This window comes from Neofelis nebulosa, chromosome 10 (assembly GCF_028018385.1).
Source record: "Neofelis nebulosa isolate mNeoNeb1 chromosome 10, mNeoNeb1.pri, whole genome shotgun sequence".
In the NCBI taxonomy this organism is placed as follows: domain Eukaryota; kingdom Metazoa; phylum Chordata; class Mammalia; order Carnivora; family Felidae; genus Neofelis; species Neofelis nebulosa.
In genome coordinates this window covers 1,397,383-1,415,502 of record NC_080791.1, presented here as the reverse complement: position 1 = coordinate 1,415,502, position 18,120 = coordinate 1,397,383, and the positions used below count along the sequence as shown (strand labels likewise).

Genomic DNA, 18,120 nt, shown 5'->3' with positions numbered 1-18,120 from the left:
ATGTGATAAGACACACTTGGCCAATGACCATCAGCTGTGCCACACCAGCAGGGAGCTGCGTAACCGAGGAGGCGTGTCCCAGTGTCCACGCAGAAGAGTACAACAGGTGTGTTTAACTACCAGGTGTCCCCTCAAAAGTCACCATACATAGCAGGCAAACATATTCACTCATAAGGAAAACCGAAAATACGATTACCTGAGTTCTCCATATGGTAGGAAATAAAGACAAAGTACGGGAAATGATCATTTAAATAAAGCATTTTACGGTACGGAAATACTGAGGGAGGCCAATTTCATCCACAATATAAAATTCCTACCTACCTGAGCTCCAATGGAATAAAGATAAGCCAGAATCTTCAGTGAGAAAAAAATCAAGTTTCCATGTTAACACAATGACTAAAAGGTTCTTACCTGATCTTTAATCATAAGTTGGTGACTTTCCATCATCAACTCAAATTTATCCCACTTAGCCTTCAGATTGCTAATTGTTTCCAAACCTCCACCTGCCACAGTTCGTAAAAGTCTGTTTTTATCTTCAGCTTCTTGGAATAAGGGCAAAATCTAAAGGTTGAAGAAATAACAACACAAAAAACAACCTATTTTATCAAATTTCTTGAAAGATTCCATTTATTTTAGGGGTGTCTGGGTGGCTCAGTCGGTTAAGCGTCTGACTCTTGATTTCAGCTCAGGTCATGGGCTCACAGTTCATTGGTTGGAGCCCATGCATCAGGCTCTATGCAGACAGCAAGAATCTGCTTGGGATTCTCTCTCTTCTTTTCTCCCTCCCTCTCTCTCTCAAAATAAATAAATAAACTTAAAGAAAAAAAGTAAGTGGCGCCTGGGTGGCTCAGTTGGTTAAGCATCTGACTGCGGCTCAGGTCATGATCTCATGGATTGTGAGTTCCAGCCCTGCCTCAGGTGAGCATGGCCCCCCATCGGGTGAGCCCCACTTTTCTCTCTCCCTTGCTCTCTGCCCCTCGCTAACTTGTACCCTCTCTCTCTCTCTGAAAAATTAAAATAAAAAATAAGTAAAATTTTAAAAGAAAGATTCTATTCTAACCTGTTCTTGCTTTTTTAAAAATCAAGGTTTCTGTTCTAAATAATTTGTTAAATTCCTGGATATGAAGTTCCTAATACTTACTCATTACTATCTACAAACTCAACTATGGCACTCTACCAAAGAGGTTAAAAGGATCCTAAAGATGGTCACAAGGACTGAAGGAACCTGTGAGTCTGTAAAGACAATGCTCTAACTATTCCAGGTGAAGTTCTTATTAGAAATCTTCCACTCACAGGGAACTGTTAGAAGGAGGCTTCTCAAAGAATGAAGATTAGGGATTAGGTAAGAACAGAAATAAACTATTCCAGGAACAGAAGGAAAAGTCACAAAGAAAGTATTTAAGAAAAGGACAACGGAGAAAGTGAAACTGAGTCATGACGTACTAGGAAGGCCAGAGAAGGCAGAAACGAAGAGTCAGGTTGTGGTTTCCACACGTGGACAGAACCCAGATTAGCCTGAGAAGTGAGTACCACAAACTCCCGGGCAGGGCCCTCCTTTCCTCCCCTGCAAGTCCACACGGCACCCGAGAGACGTGACAGCCCGATTCTGTATGGCCCCTGCTGCTTCAAACCCGGCAGCCTGACTCCTCTGCACCCACGGGTCGGCCCCAGGCCCCTGACTGTGGCTCGAGTGACAGGGACTCTTCCTACCACCGCTGCCACTTCCCACCTCGCCGGCAGAACAGCACAGCGTCTCTGTCTCTCCTCCTAGTTTCTGCGAAGGTACCTTTTCTGTCTCTCCTCTCGCTTCACTCACAGGGTCCTCTGCCGTCTCCTCTGACATCCCCACAGTAAATGCTGGGATGTCCTACCCTGCTCTGCACCCTCCATGGTCCGCCATCAACCACGTGGTCTCATCCAATCCCCTGGCTTCACAGTTCATGCATGGAGAGATGACTTATAAATTTATATCCAATTCATAAACGCAGTCTCCACTCTGAAGTCCCTGTTCCTCCCTCAACTTCCGTCTGACGTCCCAACCCCCCACCACTTCCACTCTCCAGACACCTTCCCCCTCCAGCCACCCACATTCCCAGGAAATGCTACCATCAGCTTTCCAGGGGCCCAAGCCCAGCAGCTCGGACACACATTTACTCCTCTCTCTCTAACCCTTGCTGTGGAATGCGCCACAAAAGCATACGATTTCACCTCTCAGCGAGCTTTATCATATGAAGTCTATGACGCAGGAGGGACACATCAAAGTTTCTCTTGTGATTTGAGTTATGTCTCTTGCTGCTTCTAAACTTAGTTAAAACCATCCATAATATAATAACTCCATATGCAAGTGTGTGTGTACGTGTGTGAACGTGTGTATTCCTAATTCAGCTCAAACCGCACCCTTCTGGTTACAACCCCGGAGGGAACAGCATGAATTACTAAGTTTAGTCTGATTCAGATGTGCCACATCCTAGCAGACTGTACCTACTCCTGAATATTAACTCTGACTCGGACTATTTCACTGCACCAACATAGCACCAGAGTCCAACCATGAGCTCAGCGATTGGGCCAGATTATGTGGACTTCCTTACAATACTGAAATTATATGATGTTTCTCAACGGTCACATAAAATTACCTGATTGAAACATTCCAGTCCAATAAAAATCAATCGATAACTTTACTTGGCGATGCTCACCTCTGGTTTCCGCTGTTGGAGCCTACTGTATTGCAAATTTGCATCGCCAATCTCTTCCACAGACTGGGGCATGACTGTTAAGACGTCCATAGCCTCGGTTACAAATGCATCAATTTCATGTAAGTGAGCTGAACAGGTAACAGTGACATAGAATGTTATTATCACTAAAAATATTTCGCTGCATCATTTTAAAATCAAAGAGCACTGGAAGCACTCACCATATGGCATACGTTAAATCTTAAATTATTATTTGCTCATACGACAGAATTTTAAAATACAGAATAAGCAAAGAAATGCCTTGCCGTACAAGTTTAGTTGTTTTACGTTACACCTCAAAATTTTGACAAAGTTAAAATGTACTCATTCTTAGTATATTTTACTCAAAATTGGTAACCTTTCCCGTCCTTTGGCTAATATGCTAAAGCATCCCAGTTTCATGGAAAAAGACACAGTGCAGAATTTTGGAAAATCTTAGTAACTGAACAGATGAGAAGAAACACATGAGGGCAGAATCGCCTACCTTGCTCAGTACACAGGCACCAAAATGATACTGGCGCATGTTGTCAACAGCAAAACCGCCTCCACTTTTACTCTTAAAAGCTGGGCATGGGCTTTCCCACGTTACGAAAATTGCCATTTGAAGCCCATTTCATTTCATGATACTTTCCAGCTTGGTCGATTTTAATCACTGGGATTCACATTTCATACTATCAAAGTACATGCCTTTGTATATAACGGTAAGTTAAAATGAAAATCAAAAAGCGTCCTTACCCTGGATGCACTTCTTCAAAGAAAGAACAAGCGTATCAAATAACTTCTGGATGAGATCATCAATCACAGTCTTCACGGGGTTACAATTAATATTTAAACAATCTACCTTGACCGCACTGAAAAATACCAAATGACAGATTTTGACATGAGAAAGACTTATTAGAGGGAAAGAACCTCATTATAATGATTTTATATAATACATTTCAAAATAACTCAAAAAGTATTATTGTAATCTCTAAGCACATTCAGATTTCATTTAGTAAAATGTTTTCCACGTACTATCAAGAAGTTTTCATAAAACAATGATTGTGTTACAATACTAAAGTTTTTTATCACCCAGTGTATCAGTTTTTTTAAAAGGACAGCACATTTAAAACTCCTAGAGTGTCAACATGAATATATGTAAACATTTACAAGCCCTGTATCTGTCACAGCATTTAATGTACTTATTTAAATATTTATTACATAAATTCGCTATTCTGCTAAGTACAAACAACAGTGATAAGGGACAGAAAAGACAGAAGGCAAAGAGAGACTGTTAAGGCACTAAGACAACAACACGCCATCATTTCTACCTATCAAATTAACAAAAATGTAATGAATTGCTAATTCATGTCTTCAGTTGTGTAGGCAAAGAGAACTCTCACAAATTCGGATCAGAGCAGACGACCATGCGGCTTTCACGGGGAGCAAGTGAGCCATGAACACCAGGCCACTTGTCTTAACTAACTTCACCTTGAGAATTTATCCCAAGGAAATTTTCAGAGCAGATGCCGAGATTTTATACACAAGTATCTTCTTCAAAGCATTAATTATAGTAGTGAAAAATTAGGAATAATTTGAATACAAAAATGGCTAATTATATATCCACACAATTAAAAAAATCACATTTTTGAGGGCTAATAACAGGACAAAATACTAAAGATTAGTGTTAAATAAAAATACCAGGATACAGTAGGATCCAAATTTTTCAGTATATGTACTATGTCCATAACATGAAACATTAAGAAGAGTTTCCACACTCTAAAAAATTTATGAAACATTGTTTTAACTCAGAAAAAAAGGCATATACTGTTAAGAATATTAATTCTTTGCACAATATCCTTAATGCAAATTGTCATATTCTAAGCAGACTTTGCACCAGACTTGCTCATCAGAAAAAAATCTCCTATCTTTCTTAAATTCACAAAATTTTTAAAAAGCCTGGAAATTATGGTCACAAAGATCATTTAAAAAGCTACTAATCCTTTTGGAAACACAGATCCAGGTGACATTTTACAAAGTAAATTGTAGAGTTCAATACTCACTTTTATTATAAAAATCTTATTCTCTTAAAGATTTATTCTCAATCACCCACTGACTAGAGTGGTTTTAACTCCAGTTCTTAACCAGTACGACATACCGATTTACTTCAACATGAAATTTTATACAATTTTTGAAATTCTGACATATAAAATGTCGAGATTGCTAATATTTGATAAAGATACATTATTTTAAGGGCACCTGGAAGGCTCAGTCAGTCAGTCACTCAAGCGACTCAGTGGGATTGAGCCCTGCATCAGGCTCTGTGCTGACAGAGCCTGCTTGGGATTCCCTCTCTTTCCCTTTCTCTCTGCCCCTCCCCTGCTCATGCTCATGCTCTCTCAAAAAAAACCCAAAAAACAAAAAATTAAAAAAATTTTAAAACAGATGATTTTAATAAACACTAAAATTAACTATGCCATATTTTGCTAATGAATTAGCATCACCACATGGTCTGATTACAGCAGAGTTTTACTCACCGACTATAGAATCCTGGGGACAGACCAACATTCCCCTTTCATTTGAAAATACTGGTAGCATGAAAATGAGGCTCCCTTCAGCCACAAATAAAATGGGATAGCCCGAGATAGGCTACCCCCAAATTATGGAGCCTCCACGTGGAGGCTGCTTGGGATTCTGTCTCTCCCTCTGCCCCTCTCCCCTACTGGCACTCTCATTCTCTCAACAACAACAACAAAATTAAAAAAACAAAAAACCAAAGACCGTATCCAATAGAGAAGAGAAACCTTGTACCCAAACATTACAAAAGCACTCTCTTCCCTACTTCCAACCAACATTAATGGTATATCATCATCTAACTCTGACCTCAAACCCACAGGACATTTGTCTCTTTTCTGTTCCTCATCCCTCATCTTCCTCCAAAATTAAGACCTCTTAATACCTCATACGGTTTCATATTTCATAATATTTCCTCTTCCCCATTTGGAGTACCAACAATTTAATTCAATTAATTACTGCTGGTTTTCTGGGTGATGACAGACTAAGCTCCCTTCCTCCATGGTCTCTTTCTCGAACCATACAACTCTCTCGTTCCAGACTAACACCCCTAATGTGCAGGTACTGACACCTTTTGGACGAGAAATCGAGAGCTAACCACTCTAATATGAATAAAATCCAAATTGCCCAATGGGAATGTAAAACCCTCCCAAATCTGTACCTTCATTACCCCTCTCCAGGAACAGGCCCTCTAGCCCCTAATAAAACGCTAATTCATCAAATTCTCAATTAACCAACTTATTTTCAGCATACAAACCCCTCTCCTGAGACGCCCTGGTGCAACCTTCAGTTCTCGCTTTTCCTGTCAAAATTCTAGCTCAAGGATTTCTATCTGAATGAAACTTTCCCCAGTTTTGCCCAGAAAGGATGGGATGTCACCGCCATGCTGTATACACTTCCCCAGCCCTTAGTTCAATCTCTAAAATGAGACACACTATTCCATCCGGTATTAATAACAATTAACAGTAAGTAACATACACTGCGAATGTCAGCCATACCAGTACTTTGTGTTCAAATTACTCATTTAATCCTCAAAACACCGTGTGATCAATATTACAGTTGTCGTAACTATTTTTTTTTATTTTGAGAGAGAGAGCGAGCGGGCACAAGCAGGGGAGGGCAGAGAGGGAGAGACAGAATCCCAAGCAGGCTCCACACTGTCAGCGCAGAGCCCAACATGGGGCTCAATCCCATGAACCGGGATATCGTGACCCGAGCCGAAACCAAGACTCGGATGCTCAGCCGACTGAGCCACCCAGGCACCTCTGTATTAACTATTTGAAAGCTGAGGAAATCGAGGCTCACGGGGTGTAAATGGCAGTCGCGGTCACGCAGCTGGGACCAGCCATCTGCCCCCAGAACCCACTCCCTTAACCCCTGTGAGTACTGAGTCATGTGTCACTGCACCGGCAGACAGTAAGCAACGTGAGGTCCTCTCTTCCTCATCTTTATCCTCCCACGGGACAAGCTCTGCTCACCCAATATTTGTTGAGACAATGAGCAAGTAGATTAACACAAGTGGTCTTATCCTTTAGAGGAAATACATGCACAGTTAAACAGGCCTGTCACAGAGCTTCCTACCAAGAGCGGTTCCAGTGGTAAGAATTTCAGGTAGGAGGGGGACTCCGTTCTCAAGTAGCTGGGTTATGACACGCCCCTCAGAGGGTCTCCACCACGTCTCGGGCCCTACGTTGATGCAGCACCAGGCTGTGTGACTGCCACGGTATCCCGAAAGGAGGCAGAGTCCAACGGCATTGGCTTGATATCCCGGAGCACATTCCCAAGGGCGAGTCTTAGCGCTCGTAGCCCGTGCCTGTGCGTGTCAAATGTCAGATCCTCAGGCCCCGACCGACTCCCCCCAGTTAGGTCCCAGCCGGCAGAACCTCCAGAAGAAAAATACCTTGGTCTCGGCACCCAACGCAGACGATACCCGAGAGCCAAGGCCAAGCTTTACGAGGCCACTACTGACGAGCACCCTCACCAGGTCATGACAACACTGGAACGTGACAGAAACTCTAACTTCTCAGGCCCCGGAGGCCGCCCTGCTTCTTTCCCTTTTACTGAATGGGACCGAAACTCGACTCTAACTTCTCATACCTCGGAAGTCGTTCTACTTCTTTCCCTTTTATTTTCAGTGCTTTGAAATTTTTCTCCCAATCATGGACCGTAGAGAGATGTTTTTCCACTAGAGCTTCCATATCAACTTGTCCAATTACGATCCATTCCTATTAAAGAATGGAAAACATATTAAAGAAACAGAATTTATTAACATATAAAAAATTAGGGTCCAACTAATTAACACTGATAAAAAGGTACAGATGTAAGGTATTCAGGTAAATTTCAATTTAAGTATGCAAATATAACCATTACTGTAGAGCCTAAAAAAACTATTTAATATATAAAAGTAAGTGATCATCAAACTTTTTTTAAAAGACCACAAAACCCTTTTCTCAGATTCTCTTCTCAAATTTGATGTATCCAAATACAGAATCATTTGGCAAAGCCAAGGCTACAAATTTGAACGTATGCACATTCAATCAGTCCTAGAAACCCGACAGTCAGAAGCAGCACCCGGTGGCAACTGGGAGACCGGCTGACTTCTCAGTCACGCGTCTTGGGAGCGAAAGGAAGGACGAGGGAGACAGCTGGGGTCTCTCCCCACTGAGCAGCCAAGGTTCACTCCAACACAAGGAGGAAGTGAAATCCTCTCCACCTCACTACATCTGAGACCTCACTCCAAGGGCCACTCGATTCAAAGAATGAATGAAAGGAGATAGTTTCCCAAGAGGAGTTAAAATTGACACGACAGAATCTTGTCACATCCCAAGCTGATGCAACTAGTTTCTCAATCTTCAAAGAGTCAAAGACAAAAAAACATTCGTATAACTTGGTTCTCATCTGTGGTGTAAATCTGGGTTGTACAGGAATCCTCACACTGGCTCCCCACCTTGCCGTACTTTTACATTATGCCACACAAGATAAACCGTAGATCAGTACACTTAATACTCACTCAACCAATCAGATGAAACGTTATAACAGAATAACAGACAATTACAAGTTCCATACCTTATGTTGGTGTAAAACAGCTGATAATCTCCTAAACAGATCTTCTGCTTTGCTGAAAATAGTCAAAAATCCACTTGCATTTCTATCAATCATAACAGAAAAAATAGACTCATCTCCGGCCTCACCCACTCCCCTAAACTGATTAGGAATGCCAATGAACCTCTTCATTTCTCTGTAATATTTAGCCCGGATTTCTTCAAGAGGAGGCCTGAATTGTAACCGTCCCTGTCTGAAAACAAAGAAATAGCTTTAACATATGAATTACTGGAAAAACATGGTCTGAAAATGAAAGGGGCTGTAAGAAAGCTTACTTGTGCACTAGGTCTATGCTTATTTCTGGCAGGTTCTCATTAAGTGCCTCCAGGCCCATCTGATACTGGTGTTCGAGGGCTTTGTACAGCTGGTGATTCCAGTGCTGCTTCCACGCACGCATGTCACCGGCCTGGAACCCCTAATAGGTTAGAGTCACGTTTTTTATTTAAAAACCAGGTGAAAGAATGGATGTGGGGAATAAGCTTCGGAACTCCCTGGGCCTGCACCCATGGGTTAACAAGGCACAGAGAATTACAAGGCCATGGGATGCGCTCATCCAAGTTTACATCAACAAGATCGGGGGAATAAGGACAGAGAAGGGGGGCCAAGTCCCCCAGAATAGAGGGGGGGGGCAAAGGCCCCCAATACAAAGGTGTATGAGGTAAACAAGATTAGGCATTCAGAGCAAAAACACCCCCCCCCACACACCCATTTAGTACTAGAGCAGAAAGCTGCTTTCACAGGAGGGAAGGCTGAAGTTAGGTAAACAGGTAAATTGGGCTATAGACCCTGTGGGGCAGGGAAGCTGCCCAGAGCGGAGATGATTAACAAAAGAAAGGTGCATTTGCAGTGATAGGTATTGAGGAGGGCACCTGTTGGGACTAGCACTGGGTGTTGTATGGAAACCAATTTGATAATACATTTCATTGTCCTTCAACAACAACAAAAGAAAGGTGCCTTGTCAATCCTGAGGTCACGTGTCCTACCTGCCTCGTCCCCTAGGCTAAGATAAACAAAGGTGCTGCCTCCTGTCCTCTGTAAACAACCTTCCGCCAGGCTGCCCGGTGCTCTGACGTTGTTGTGTCTTAACCCAAACCCCTAACCCTGAATGTCTTCAAGACCCCCTTTCCCGCATGTCCACAAGTTAATGTTCACAGATTCATTGTCCCTTTGTGCACATCCATTGCCATGTTTGTAAGCCTTCTGATCCCAATAAAAGCGGAGCAAGGGCCCTTATTTGGGGCTCTTGTCTTTTCTGGACATTAGTCATCTCTCGCTTTAATCCTGCGTCCCACTCTCTTGCTCCACAAGAGAGAACTTTAGACTTAGATTCTACGACAAATGGGGTCTTCATTTAAAGCATTTATATCGTATATAGTGAAATTATAAGCAAAAAACAAACAAAAAAAACAACCCATTTTTAACATCTTAAAACATGCAACTCCTTCACTGCTACCTGTAGTAGGACAGTTTATATAAAGTCAAATATAAAAATTTCCAAGCTTCATGCTTTTAAATAGTCCACAAAAAAACCGGCAAAATTTAAAATATCAAATTAACGTTAAGTGGATGTTATATATGGGCTTTATACTATGGCGCTAAAAAAAAGTCAGTGGTTTATTTGATCAACTTCTTAGACCTCTTTCTAAAACCCCCATCAAGTGCAGCTCTTCTCTTCCTTCTTCACCCCCTAAATAATCCACCGCACATTTTTAAAAAATAATCAACTGAAAAATATGAAGGTGCTCAAGACAGTTTATACTCTTTGTGCTTCCATATAACCATAAATACATTAATGCTAACACTTGTTTTTTCTTCAAGATCTAAGAATTGGGAGCTCCCAGGTGGCTCAGTCGGCTAAGTGTCTGACTCTTGCTTTCAGCTCAGCTCATGATCTCGGGGTTCACGAGTTTAAGGCCTGGATCAGGCTCTGTGCTGACGGCACCAGAGCCTGCTTGGGATTCCCCCTCTCCGGCTGTCTCTGCCTGTCACCCTCCACCCCTGTGTGTGTGTGCACATGCTCCCTCTTTCTCAAAAGAAATAAACTTAAAAAGAATTGAAAAAAAATCTCAGGGCACCGGGTGGCTCAGTCGGTTAAGCATCCGACTTCAGCTCAGGTCATGATCTCATGGTTCGTGAGTTCGACCCCACATAGGGCTCTGTGCTGACAGCTCAGAGCTGGAGACTGCTTCGGATTCTGTGTCTCCCTCTCTCTCTGCCCCTCCCAAACTCACACTCTGTCTCTGTCTCTCTCAAAAATAAATAAACATTAAAAAATTTTTTTTTTAATTTAAGAACTGAAAACTACATGTAAACAGATAAGACACGTAATTCATCCTCAGCTAAGACACCCTACCACAGACTGGGCAGGAGGCTCTGTGCATTACACTTACATAAATACCGTAATTTATCAAAATGTGTATAGAAATGGAATTTTACCCAAAAAAAAGGAAAACACTCTGAAACGGTTATTTCAATTACTGGGCTTCTGCCCAACTTCGCTTCATGTTCTACACATGTCTCCACCAGCTAAAAGAAAACTAAACAATGGTAACGTTTAAGCACCAAGTCAAAGAAACTACTAAGTCTGAACTGAGAAACTGGACGTTCCAAAAGATAAATGAAAACTTATTTTTATATTTTTAAATGTAAATGCATTGCTAATTTGTGGTCTGTATATACAATTCAGTAGAAATCTACATTTATTAGAAATTTCTTAGTAAAGATTTACAGATAACCTTTATGAACTCGTCCTCAACTCCTATATTTACCTTCTGAAAAGATCACACTCAAAGAGTAGACACCAAGGAAAACATAATTACCTGGGCTTCTACGCTTGCTAAGCCAGTTCTCAGTTCTTGTAACCCATCTTTCCAACGCTGCTGCTGCCGAAGCAGATCAATGTTCATGAGAAAGACGACCTGTTAAAAATTAAAGCACAGCAGTCGCAAAGTAACCCTGGAAAAGCAGTAACTTTTCGGTAGGAAAACCTGACAGACACCAACCACCTCAACCGAGTGATCAAGATTAATTCAACCGATAGTAAGACATAGAAATAACTGATTGATACCCCGACAAAGGCAAACATCGCTGCTGCGGTATTTCTGTCAGAACCGCATCACCGTGATCTAAGAATCAGAGAGCTTCATACAAACCACATTGAGACACTTTCTACAAAAAAATGACTGATTCTGTAACGAGTATCAAGGTGATGACAAGCAAGGAAAGTCTCAGAAGGAGGAGGAGACTACAGAGACTCAACGACCAAATGCAACAAGACATCAGTGGAAAAGCTGTAAAATTCAAAACCCGCCTATTGCCTAGTTATCATAAATGTAGTATGGTTATTCAAGTTGTTAACAACAGAGGAAGTCAGTAAGTGTGAACTCTGTACTATTTTGGCAACCGTAAGTCTGTTAAATAATTAGACTTCCAGGGGCGCCTGGGTGGCGCAGTCGGTTAAGCGTCCGACTTCAGCCAGGTCACGATCTCGCGGTCCGTGAGTTCGAGCCCCGCGTCAGGCTCTGGGCTGATGGCTCGGGGCCTGGAGCCTGTTTCCGATTCTGTGTCTCCCTCTCTCTCTGCCCCTCCCCCGTTCATGCTCTGTCTCTCTCTGTCCCAAAAATAAATTAAAAATGTTGAAAAAAAAAAAAAAATTAAAAAAAAAAAAAATAATTAGACTTCCAAATAAGTAAAAACTATTTCAAATTATAACACACGGTGCCTGGGGGGTTCAGTCAACTAAGCATCCAACTCTTGATTTCAGTCCAGGTCATGATCTCACAGTTTGTGAGTTCAAGTCCCACCCACGTCGGGCTCTGTGCTGACAGTGCAGAGCCTGCTTGGGATTCTCTCTCTCTCTCTCTCTCTCTCTCTCTCTCTCTCTCTCTCTCTTGCTCTCTCTCTTACTCTCTCTCTCTGCCCCTGCCCTGCTTTGTCCCTCTCTCAAAAATAAATAAACTTTTTTTTTTAATTTAAAAAGAATAAAATTACATCCCAATTACCATTTTAATAATACTCTTCATAGATTATCTAATTGTACAAATAAAACCTACCTTTTCACAAAATGTAGTGTGCCATTTTCTCAGTTTTCTATTTTCAGTGGCAAGTCGTTGGGCAGCATTTTGGAGCTTTTGAATGTAGGCTTCTAATTCTTTAGGATTATCCCAAGTAATCTGTGACTTTCCCCCACTTCCTGCTTTTGAATTCTAAGGTACAACAAATGTCATTTAGCGATACAATGCATTTCTTTTTTCCACAAGATTTCACACTGTCCATCTTCAGTCCAGTTATCCCTAACACTATCTGCAATGAGGATGCATAGAGTAATGCTTCCATTTTATAAACAATAAGGCAATGTGGCAAAATGAATAGCTCCCTCCCTCCCAAGTTTCCTCTCTTAGAGTGAAACAGCCCTAGATGAGCTAGATTGATCTCTCTCTCTCTCTCTCTCTCTCTCTCTCTCTCTCACACACACACACACACACACACACACACACACAGGAATGACAGGTGGAAGGCAGCAGATGACCTTGAGGCCCGGAGAGCTGAGGAGAGACACATGCACGCTTCCTCACCGTCTCCATATGTGCAGGACAGGGCGATGGACACGCCTCCCACCAGGAGCCACCTCCAGGAACACACCACAAGCTCCGGAAGAAGCCGGCTCCCTCTGGCCAAAGGACTGGGAACACTGGTCCAAGGGAACCTTTAGCAATACCCACCCTACTCTGGCCAAACACCAACAGAAATGCCACAGCTCTGCAGCCTGAGCAGGACCAAACAGGGGGCTGACCCTCCATCCACCAATCAAAGGCCAGGAGTATTCAAGTCCTCGCCAAGGGAAGGCTGGCTGAGCAACGAGCTGCCCACCCCCGGGCAGGCAGTTCAGTCCAGTGCTCCCTCCCAGCCACGTGAACGGGGCTCGAGAAGGGGCCAGGCTCATACTCTGCTTAGGGGCAGCACAGGCCGGGCCCACCCTCAAGGGAAGGTGTCAGTGCCCTGAAAGGGGCACTCAACTCCCACTCCCTCACGGGAAGCCGCGCAAGTCCAGAACGGTTCCTGCGGGGCCCAGCGGAGTGTGGAGCACACACACTCACTCGGGGATCACTACGCTTCATTCCGTCACAGAGAAACGCTACTCAGAAAGGACCGCAAACTCAAAAGCTAAGACCATGACAGCCAGGAGGAAGTAGAAGATTCTGAAAGTGCTAACAGATCTGTCAACTGTGACTTTCATTTCTGGTAACAATATCCTTCGGTAAAGGGGGGAATACAAACATTGCGGGACAAAGGAAAAGACAAGAAAATCCGTTGCAAAGCTGCTCGTAAGACATGGCTAAAGCCAATTCTCTCGGTAAGGAGTTCAAAAGCAAAGGAAAACTCTGGGATTAGGGAAATGTCAATATAAAATAAACTGTCCTTCTCCTGAATTTCTTAAATCCTACCTGATGACTGAAGCAAAAATCAAAACCCCATGTGCCTGGTGCTGTGTGCACACAGACAGTACTATACACTCAGGACAAATATGTAAGGATGGAGGGGAGAAAGTGCCCAACAGCAGCCAGGTTTCTACACGTCCTTGACGTGCTGCCTGGCAAGGCAGGGGCTCACTCACGTCCAGAATACAGCAGACCCTCCATACGCAGCCACTGAATGGATGAAACGCAATCTATTCAATCCAACAGAGCACTCCGTGCAACAGCCTAGAAAGCATGAATGAGCAACCACCACATGTGACCCACTGTCGCACTGCTAGAGGTCATGAAGGTAAGTAAGTCAGAGTCCCTGCCCTCGGAGACAGCGAGTGGCCAGAGGATTAGAAAGAACCTCGGCGTTCTTGCTCCTTCCATCTTGGTTTCTTCTCTACTATTCGGTCTCATTTAACATATGCTAATTTAATGATGTACTTCTCACAACCCAATTTCTCATAGAAATATCAACAGATGTTTCTTTGAGTATATTTATTAGAAAAGAAAAAGTCCTAAAGGTGTGCAATTAAACATTATCTATTTGGTAAAAAGGGGTAAAAAAATAATAAACTATTTCCCATTTTCAAAAGTACACTTGTAAACAGGTACAGAAAAAAAATTTAAAGGATATACTCCAGACTAACAATGGCCATCTCTTGGTGATACAGTTTTAAAACACCTTTTTTCCTCTTGTTTACCTGTGTTTTTTAAACTTTGCATTATAAAGTTTGGAGCTTCCGCAATAAAAAATTTTTCATTAAAAATTTTAAAAATTTAAAAATCTGTAATATGAATTATAGGACTTGTTGTAAATTGTAGGCCTGAGAACTAGTGAGCAGAACAAAGTTAATGTAGTAGATCTGACTGCCATCCCTTAAAGGCCTATTTAACATCCTGACCCTGACGCGGCCCTGGCACCTGCACACGTGGATCTTGGAGGCCCCCCACCACCCTAACTTGTAAGACAGCTCATGGTAGCTCAACCACACAGTTTATACTCAACACTTGATCTCCTTCTGGGCATCTGGAAGTTTGGTACATTATCAGGCAGAAGATACCTCCAGGACGAGTCTCCCAAAAGTGCCCAGGTACAGAGTCTCTAATGGTCTTCCCGGTGAGAAAACATCACATGTATTACAACTTGTGATGGGGAGCAGGGCGGGGGTACGGGGGCAGGTGGAGGACGCCCTGTGTGGGTCCACAGGGAGGGGTTCCTGATAGCCAGCGCCCCGTTTGCCCAGCCTTCGTTCCGGACCCTTCCCTGTATGGACTCTGCTCTGCACCTCCTGCTGTAGGAGACCATAAGGAGATTGGCCGTGAGTACAACTACACCATGACCTAGCAGTCCTCCTACAAAAGCACAGAAACTGGGCGCAGTCTTGAGGAAAATCACAACCACTGATCCACTTGCAAATAAAACAATAAGAAAAGGGTATAAAACAATAAGAAAAGCTACAAGTCACATAGTAATAGTATAGTTTGAAAACTAGTGTAGGTTTTCCTAATGCCATATGCATGGATATTTAAACAAGCACAGATAAAAAAAAGCCAAGTAAATCTCAAAGTATAAAATCAGGAGACGACAGAAAAGCATTAAAGACTGGTATATAAGGCCTCACAATTCAGGGGCGCCTGGGTGGCTCAGTCAGTTAAGCATCTGACTCTTGATCTCAGCTCAGGTCATGACCTCACAGTCGCATGGGTTCCAGCCCCGCATAAGGCTCTGTGCTGACATCTCAGAGCTGGGAGCCTGCTTGGGATTCTGTGTCTCCCTTTCTCTCTCTGCCCCTACCCCACTCACACTTTGTCTCTGTCTCTCTCAAAAATAAAATTCTTTTTAATGTTATTTATTTTTGAGAGAGAGAGACAAGAGTGCAAACAGGGGAGGGACAGAAAGCAAGGGAGATACAGAATCCCAAGCAGATTCCAGGCTCTGAGCTGTCAGCACGGAGCCGGACATGGGGCTCCAACTCACAAACCATGAGATCATGACCTCAGCTGAAGTCAATGCTTAACCGACTGAGCCACCCAGGTGCCCATGAAAAATAAACTTTAAAAAAAAAAAAAGACCTCACAATTCAGTGAATAAGTAAATATAATAGCACACAAGTTGTATACTACATGTATTAATTCACTGGATCAAACTCAGCACCTGAATATGTGAAACACTACAACCACTTAAATCTACAAGTGTTACTTGTTAAAAGTGAAGGAAGTCACTGGGGAACAAAACCTTAGATCAATATTAAGCTGAAGGGTACACTAAAAAACTAAGAAACAAGAAACACCTCACAAGTCAAATCTAATTATTATAACACAGAAAGTCCATTTACCTTAATTATCTGTTCAAATGCTAATGCAGATTGTAACATCATTGGTCTCTGACTTTGAATCATTTGTTGATCGATGGAATTGTAAAAATGTGCCACCTACAAAGTAAAAGTACAATTAGCAACAATCATTAATAACTAAGACACTTAATTTTTCACCTGTTTTCATTTTTACTTGTTTGAACGGAAACATCAATGCTTCTCATCGTAAGATTTAACAAGAAGCAGCTTTTCATCTCTAATACAGCACTGATGCCCATGTTAACATACGCAGTCACTCCTTGCTGAGTTCCCACAATGTGCCAAGTCCCGTCCCAGGGGCTGATTAAACAAAGACTAGAAAACCCAGTCCCTGTGACCAAGAAGTTCACAGTCTCAGGGGAAATATGGAAGAAACCAGTAAAGCATATCAAATGCTAAAAACTGAACTCTTCACTCCTGCAACTCTGCAAACGTGTTCCTTTGTCAGCATTTAACAATTAATCCACTTCTCAGACCAAGAGATCCTTGAGTTGTCCTTTACTTTTCTTTTACATCCCACATCAATGAAGTCTACTGACTATACTTTTTGTTTGGTTTTTATTTTTTACTCAAATTCTAGTTAGTAACATACTGAGCAGTATTGGTTTTGAGAGCAGAATTCAGTGATTCAGCTCTCACCTACAACCCCTGGGGCTCATCACCAGGTAACTCATCCTCCCACCCTCCCCCTCTCCAGCAGCCCTCAGGGTATTGTCTGTACTTAGGACTCTCTTGTAGACAGGATGCCTGGTCTCTCAGTCCGTTGAGAGTCTGACTTCAGCTCAGGTATTATCTCAACTCACAGGTTGTGGGATAGAGTCCTGCATTGGACTCTATGCTGACAGCAAGACTTGCTTGGGATTCTGTCTGTCTGTCTCTCTCTCTCTCTCTCTCTCTCTCTGTCCCTCCCACACACACCAACACACTCCCTTTCTCTCTTTTGAAATAAATAAACTTAAAAAAAAAAGTCTCTTGTGGTTTGTTTTCTTCTCTTTTTCCCTCCCTTCCCAGATGTTCATCAGTTTTGTTTCTTAAATTACACGAGTGAAATCATGAATTTGTCTACTGCCTACACTTTTACAACATACGTTACAGGCAACCATGTCACACACGTCCACCAACCCCAAGGAGAGTGAGCACCCCCGTCGCTCGACAAGACCAGTGTGGCCGTCTCCAAACTGGTCTGTCTCCAGCGGTGGCTTCCTAGTGTCTGTTCAAAGCATTCAAAGAAGCCAGAGTGGTCCTTCCTAAAGATAAGTCACACTATTCTATATGCTCCACCAAAACTCCCGGTGACTCCCCACTGCATGTGAGAATAAAACCCCAAATCCCAACACTCTCACCTAAAACCTTCCACTGGCTTCCCAATACGCTGTCGGATAAAACCCAAATCCCCAAGCCATGCCGCTCCCCCAGAACATACGTTTTACATAAGCTGCCCCACCACAGAGCCTCACTGCAGGGCGGCCACGCTGGGCTCCTTGCTGCTCCTGTGACCTCCAGGGGAGTCTCCCTCAGGAGCCACGTGTGAACGTCCTGCACCCAACAGCCTCCAGACACCTGCAAGTGTCCTCCAGACACCTGCAAGCTTCTGTGTCTTCCCAAATATCACCTTTCAAGGCCTACCCTGACCACTCTGTATAACACGGCAGTCTCTGCTCCAATCGTTTTTTCTTTTGCTTCACAGTACTTAGCACTATACTAGCTCCCAAATTACAACACTTGCTTCAAGAACAGCATCTAGCAAACAGTAGGCACTTGGTAATTATTTCTTCAATCAAGGAATCAAAAACCAGAGATACCTACAAGGTACACTGATGAACGAAAGAGCAACTGTCAACTCTGTTGGGGGAAAAAGAGAGGTTCAGGAAAGCAGATCAAGTGGACACCATGGAGTAAGTCGAAGGAATTGAAAAC

General features: G+C 42.9%; 1 protein-coding gene across 8 annotated transcripts in view; it reads right to left on the bottom strand.

The window, feature by feature from the left end:
- Window positions 1-18,120, bottom strand: part of DYNC2H1 (dynein cytoplasmic 2 heavy chain 1) — a 339,313-nt gene that overhangs the window by 300,320 nt on the left and 20,873 nt on the right. For all 8 annotated transcript variants that reach the window (XM_058686526.1, XM_058686519.1, XM_058686520.1 and 5 more), the window contains exons 13-21: window positions 16,186-16,281; window positions 12,437-12,589; window positions 11,204-11,302; window positions 8,660-8,799; window positions 8,349-8,577; window positions 7,380-7,507; window positions 3,465-3,580; window positions 2,694-2,821; window positions 412-561 (exon numbers count right to left, since the gene is read on the bottom strand). In XM_058686526.1, the coding sequence (XP_058542509.1) occupies window positions 412-561; window positions 2,694-2,821; window positions 3,465-3,580; window positions 7,380-7,507; window positions 8,349-8,577; window positions 8,660-8,799; window positions 11,204-11,302; window positions 12,437-12,589; window positions 16,186-16,281 (1,239 nt within the window). The remainder of the gene's footprint in view (window positions 1-411; window positions 562-2,693; window positions 2,822-3,464; window positions 3,581-7,379; window positions 7,508-8,348; window positions 8,578-8,659; window positions 8,800-11,203; window positions 11,303-12,436; window positions 12,590-16,185; window positions 16,282-18,120) is intronic.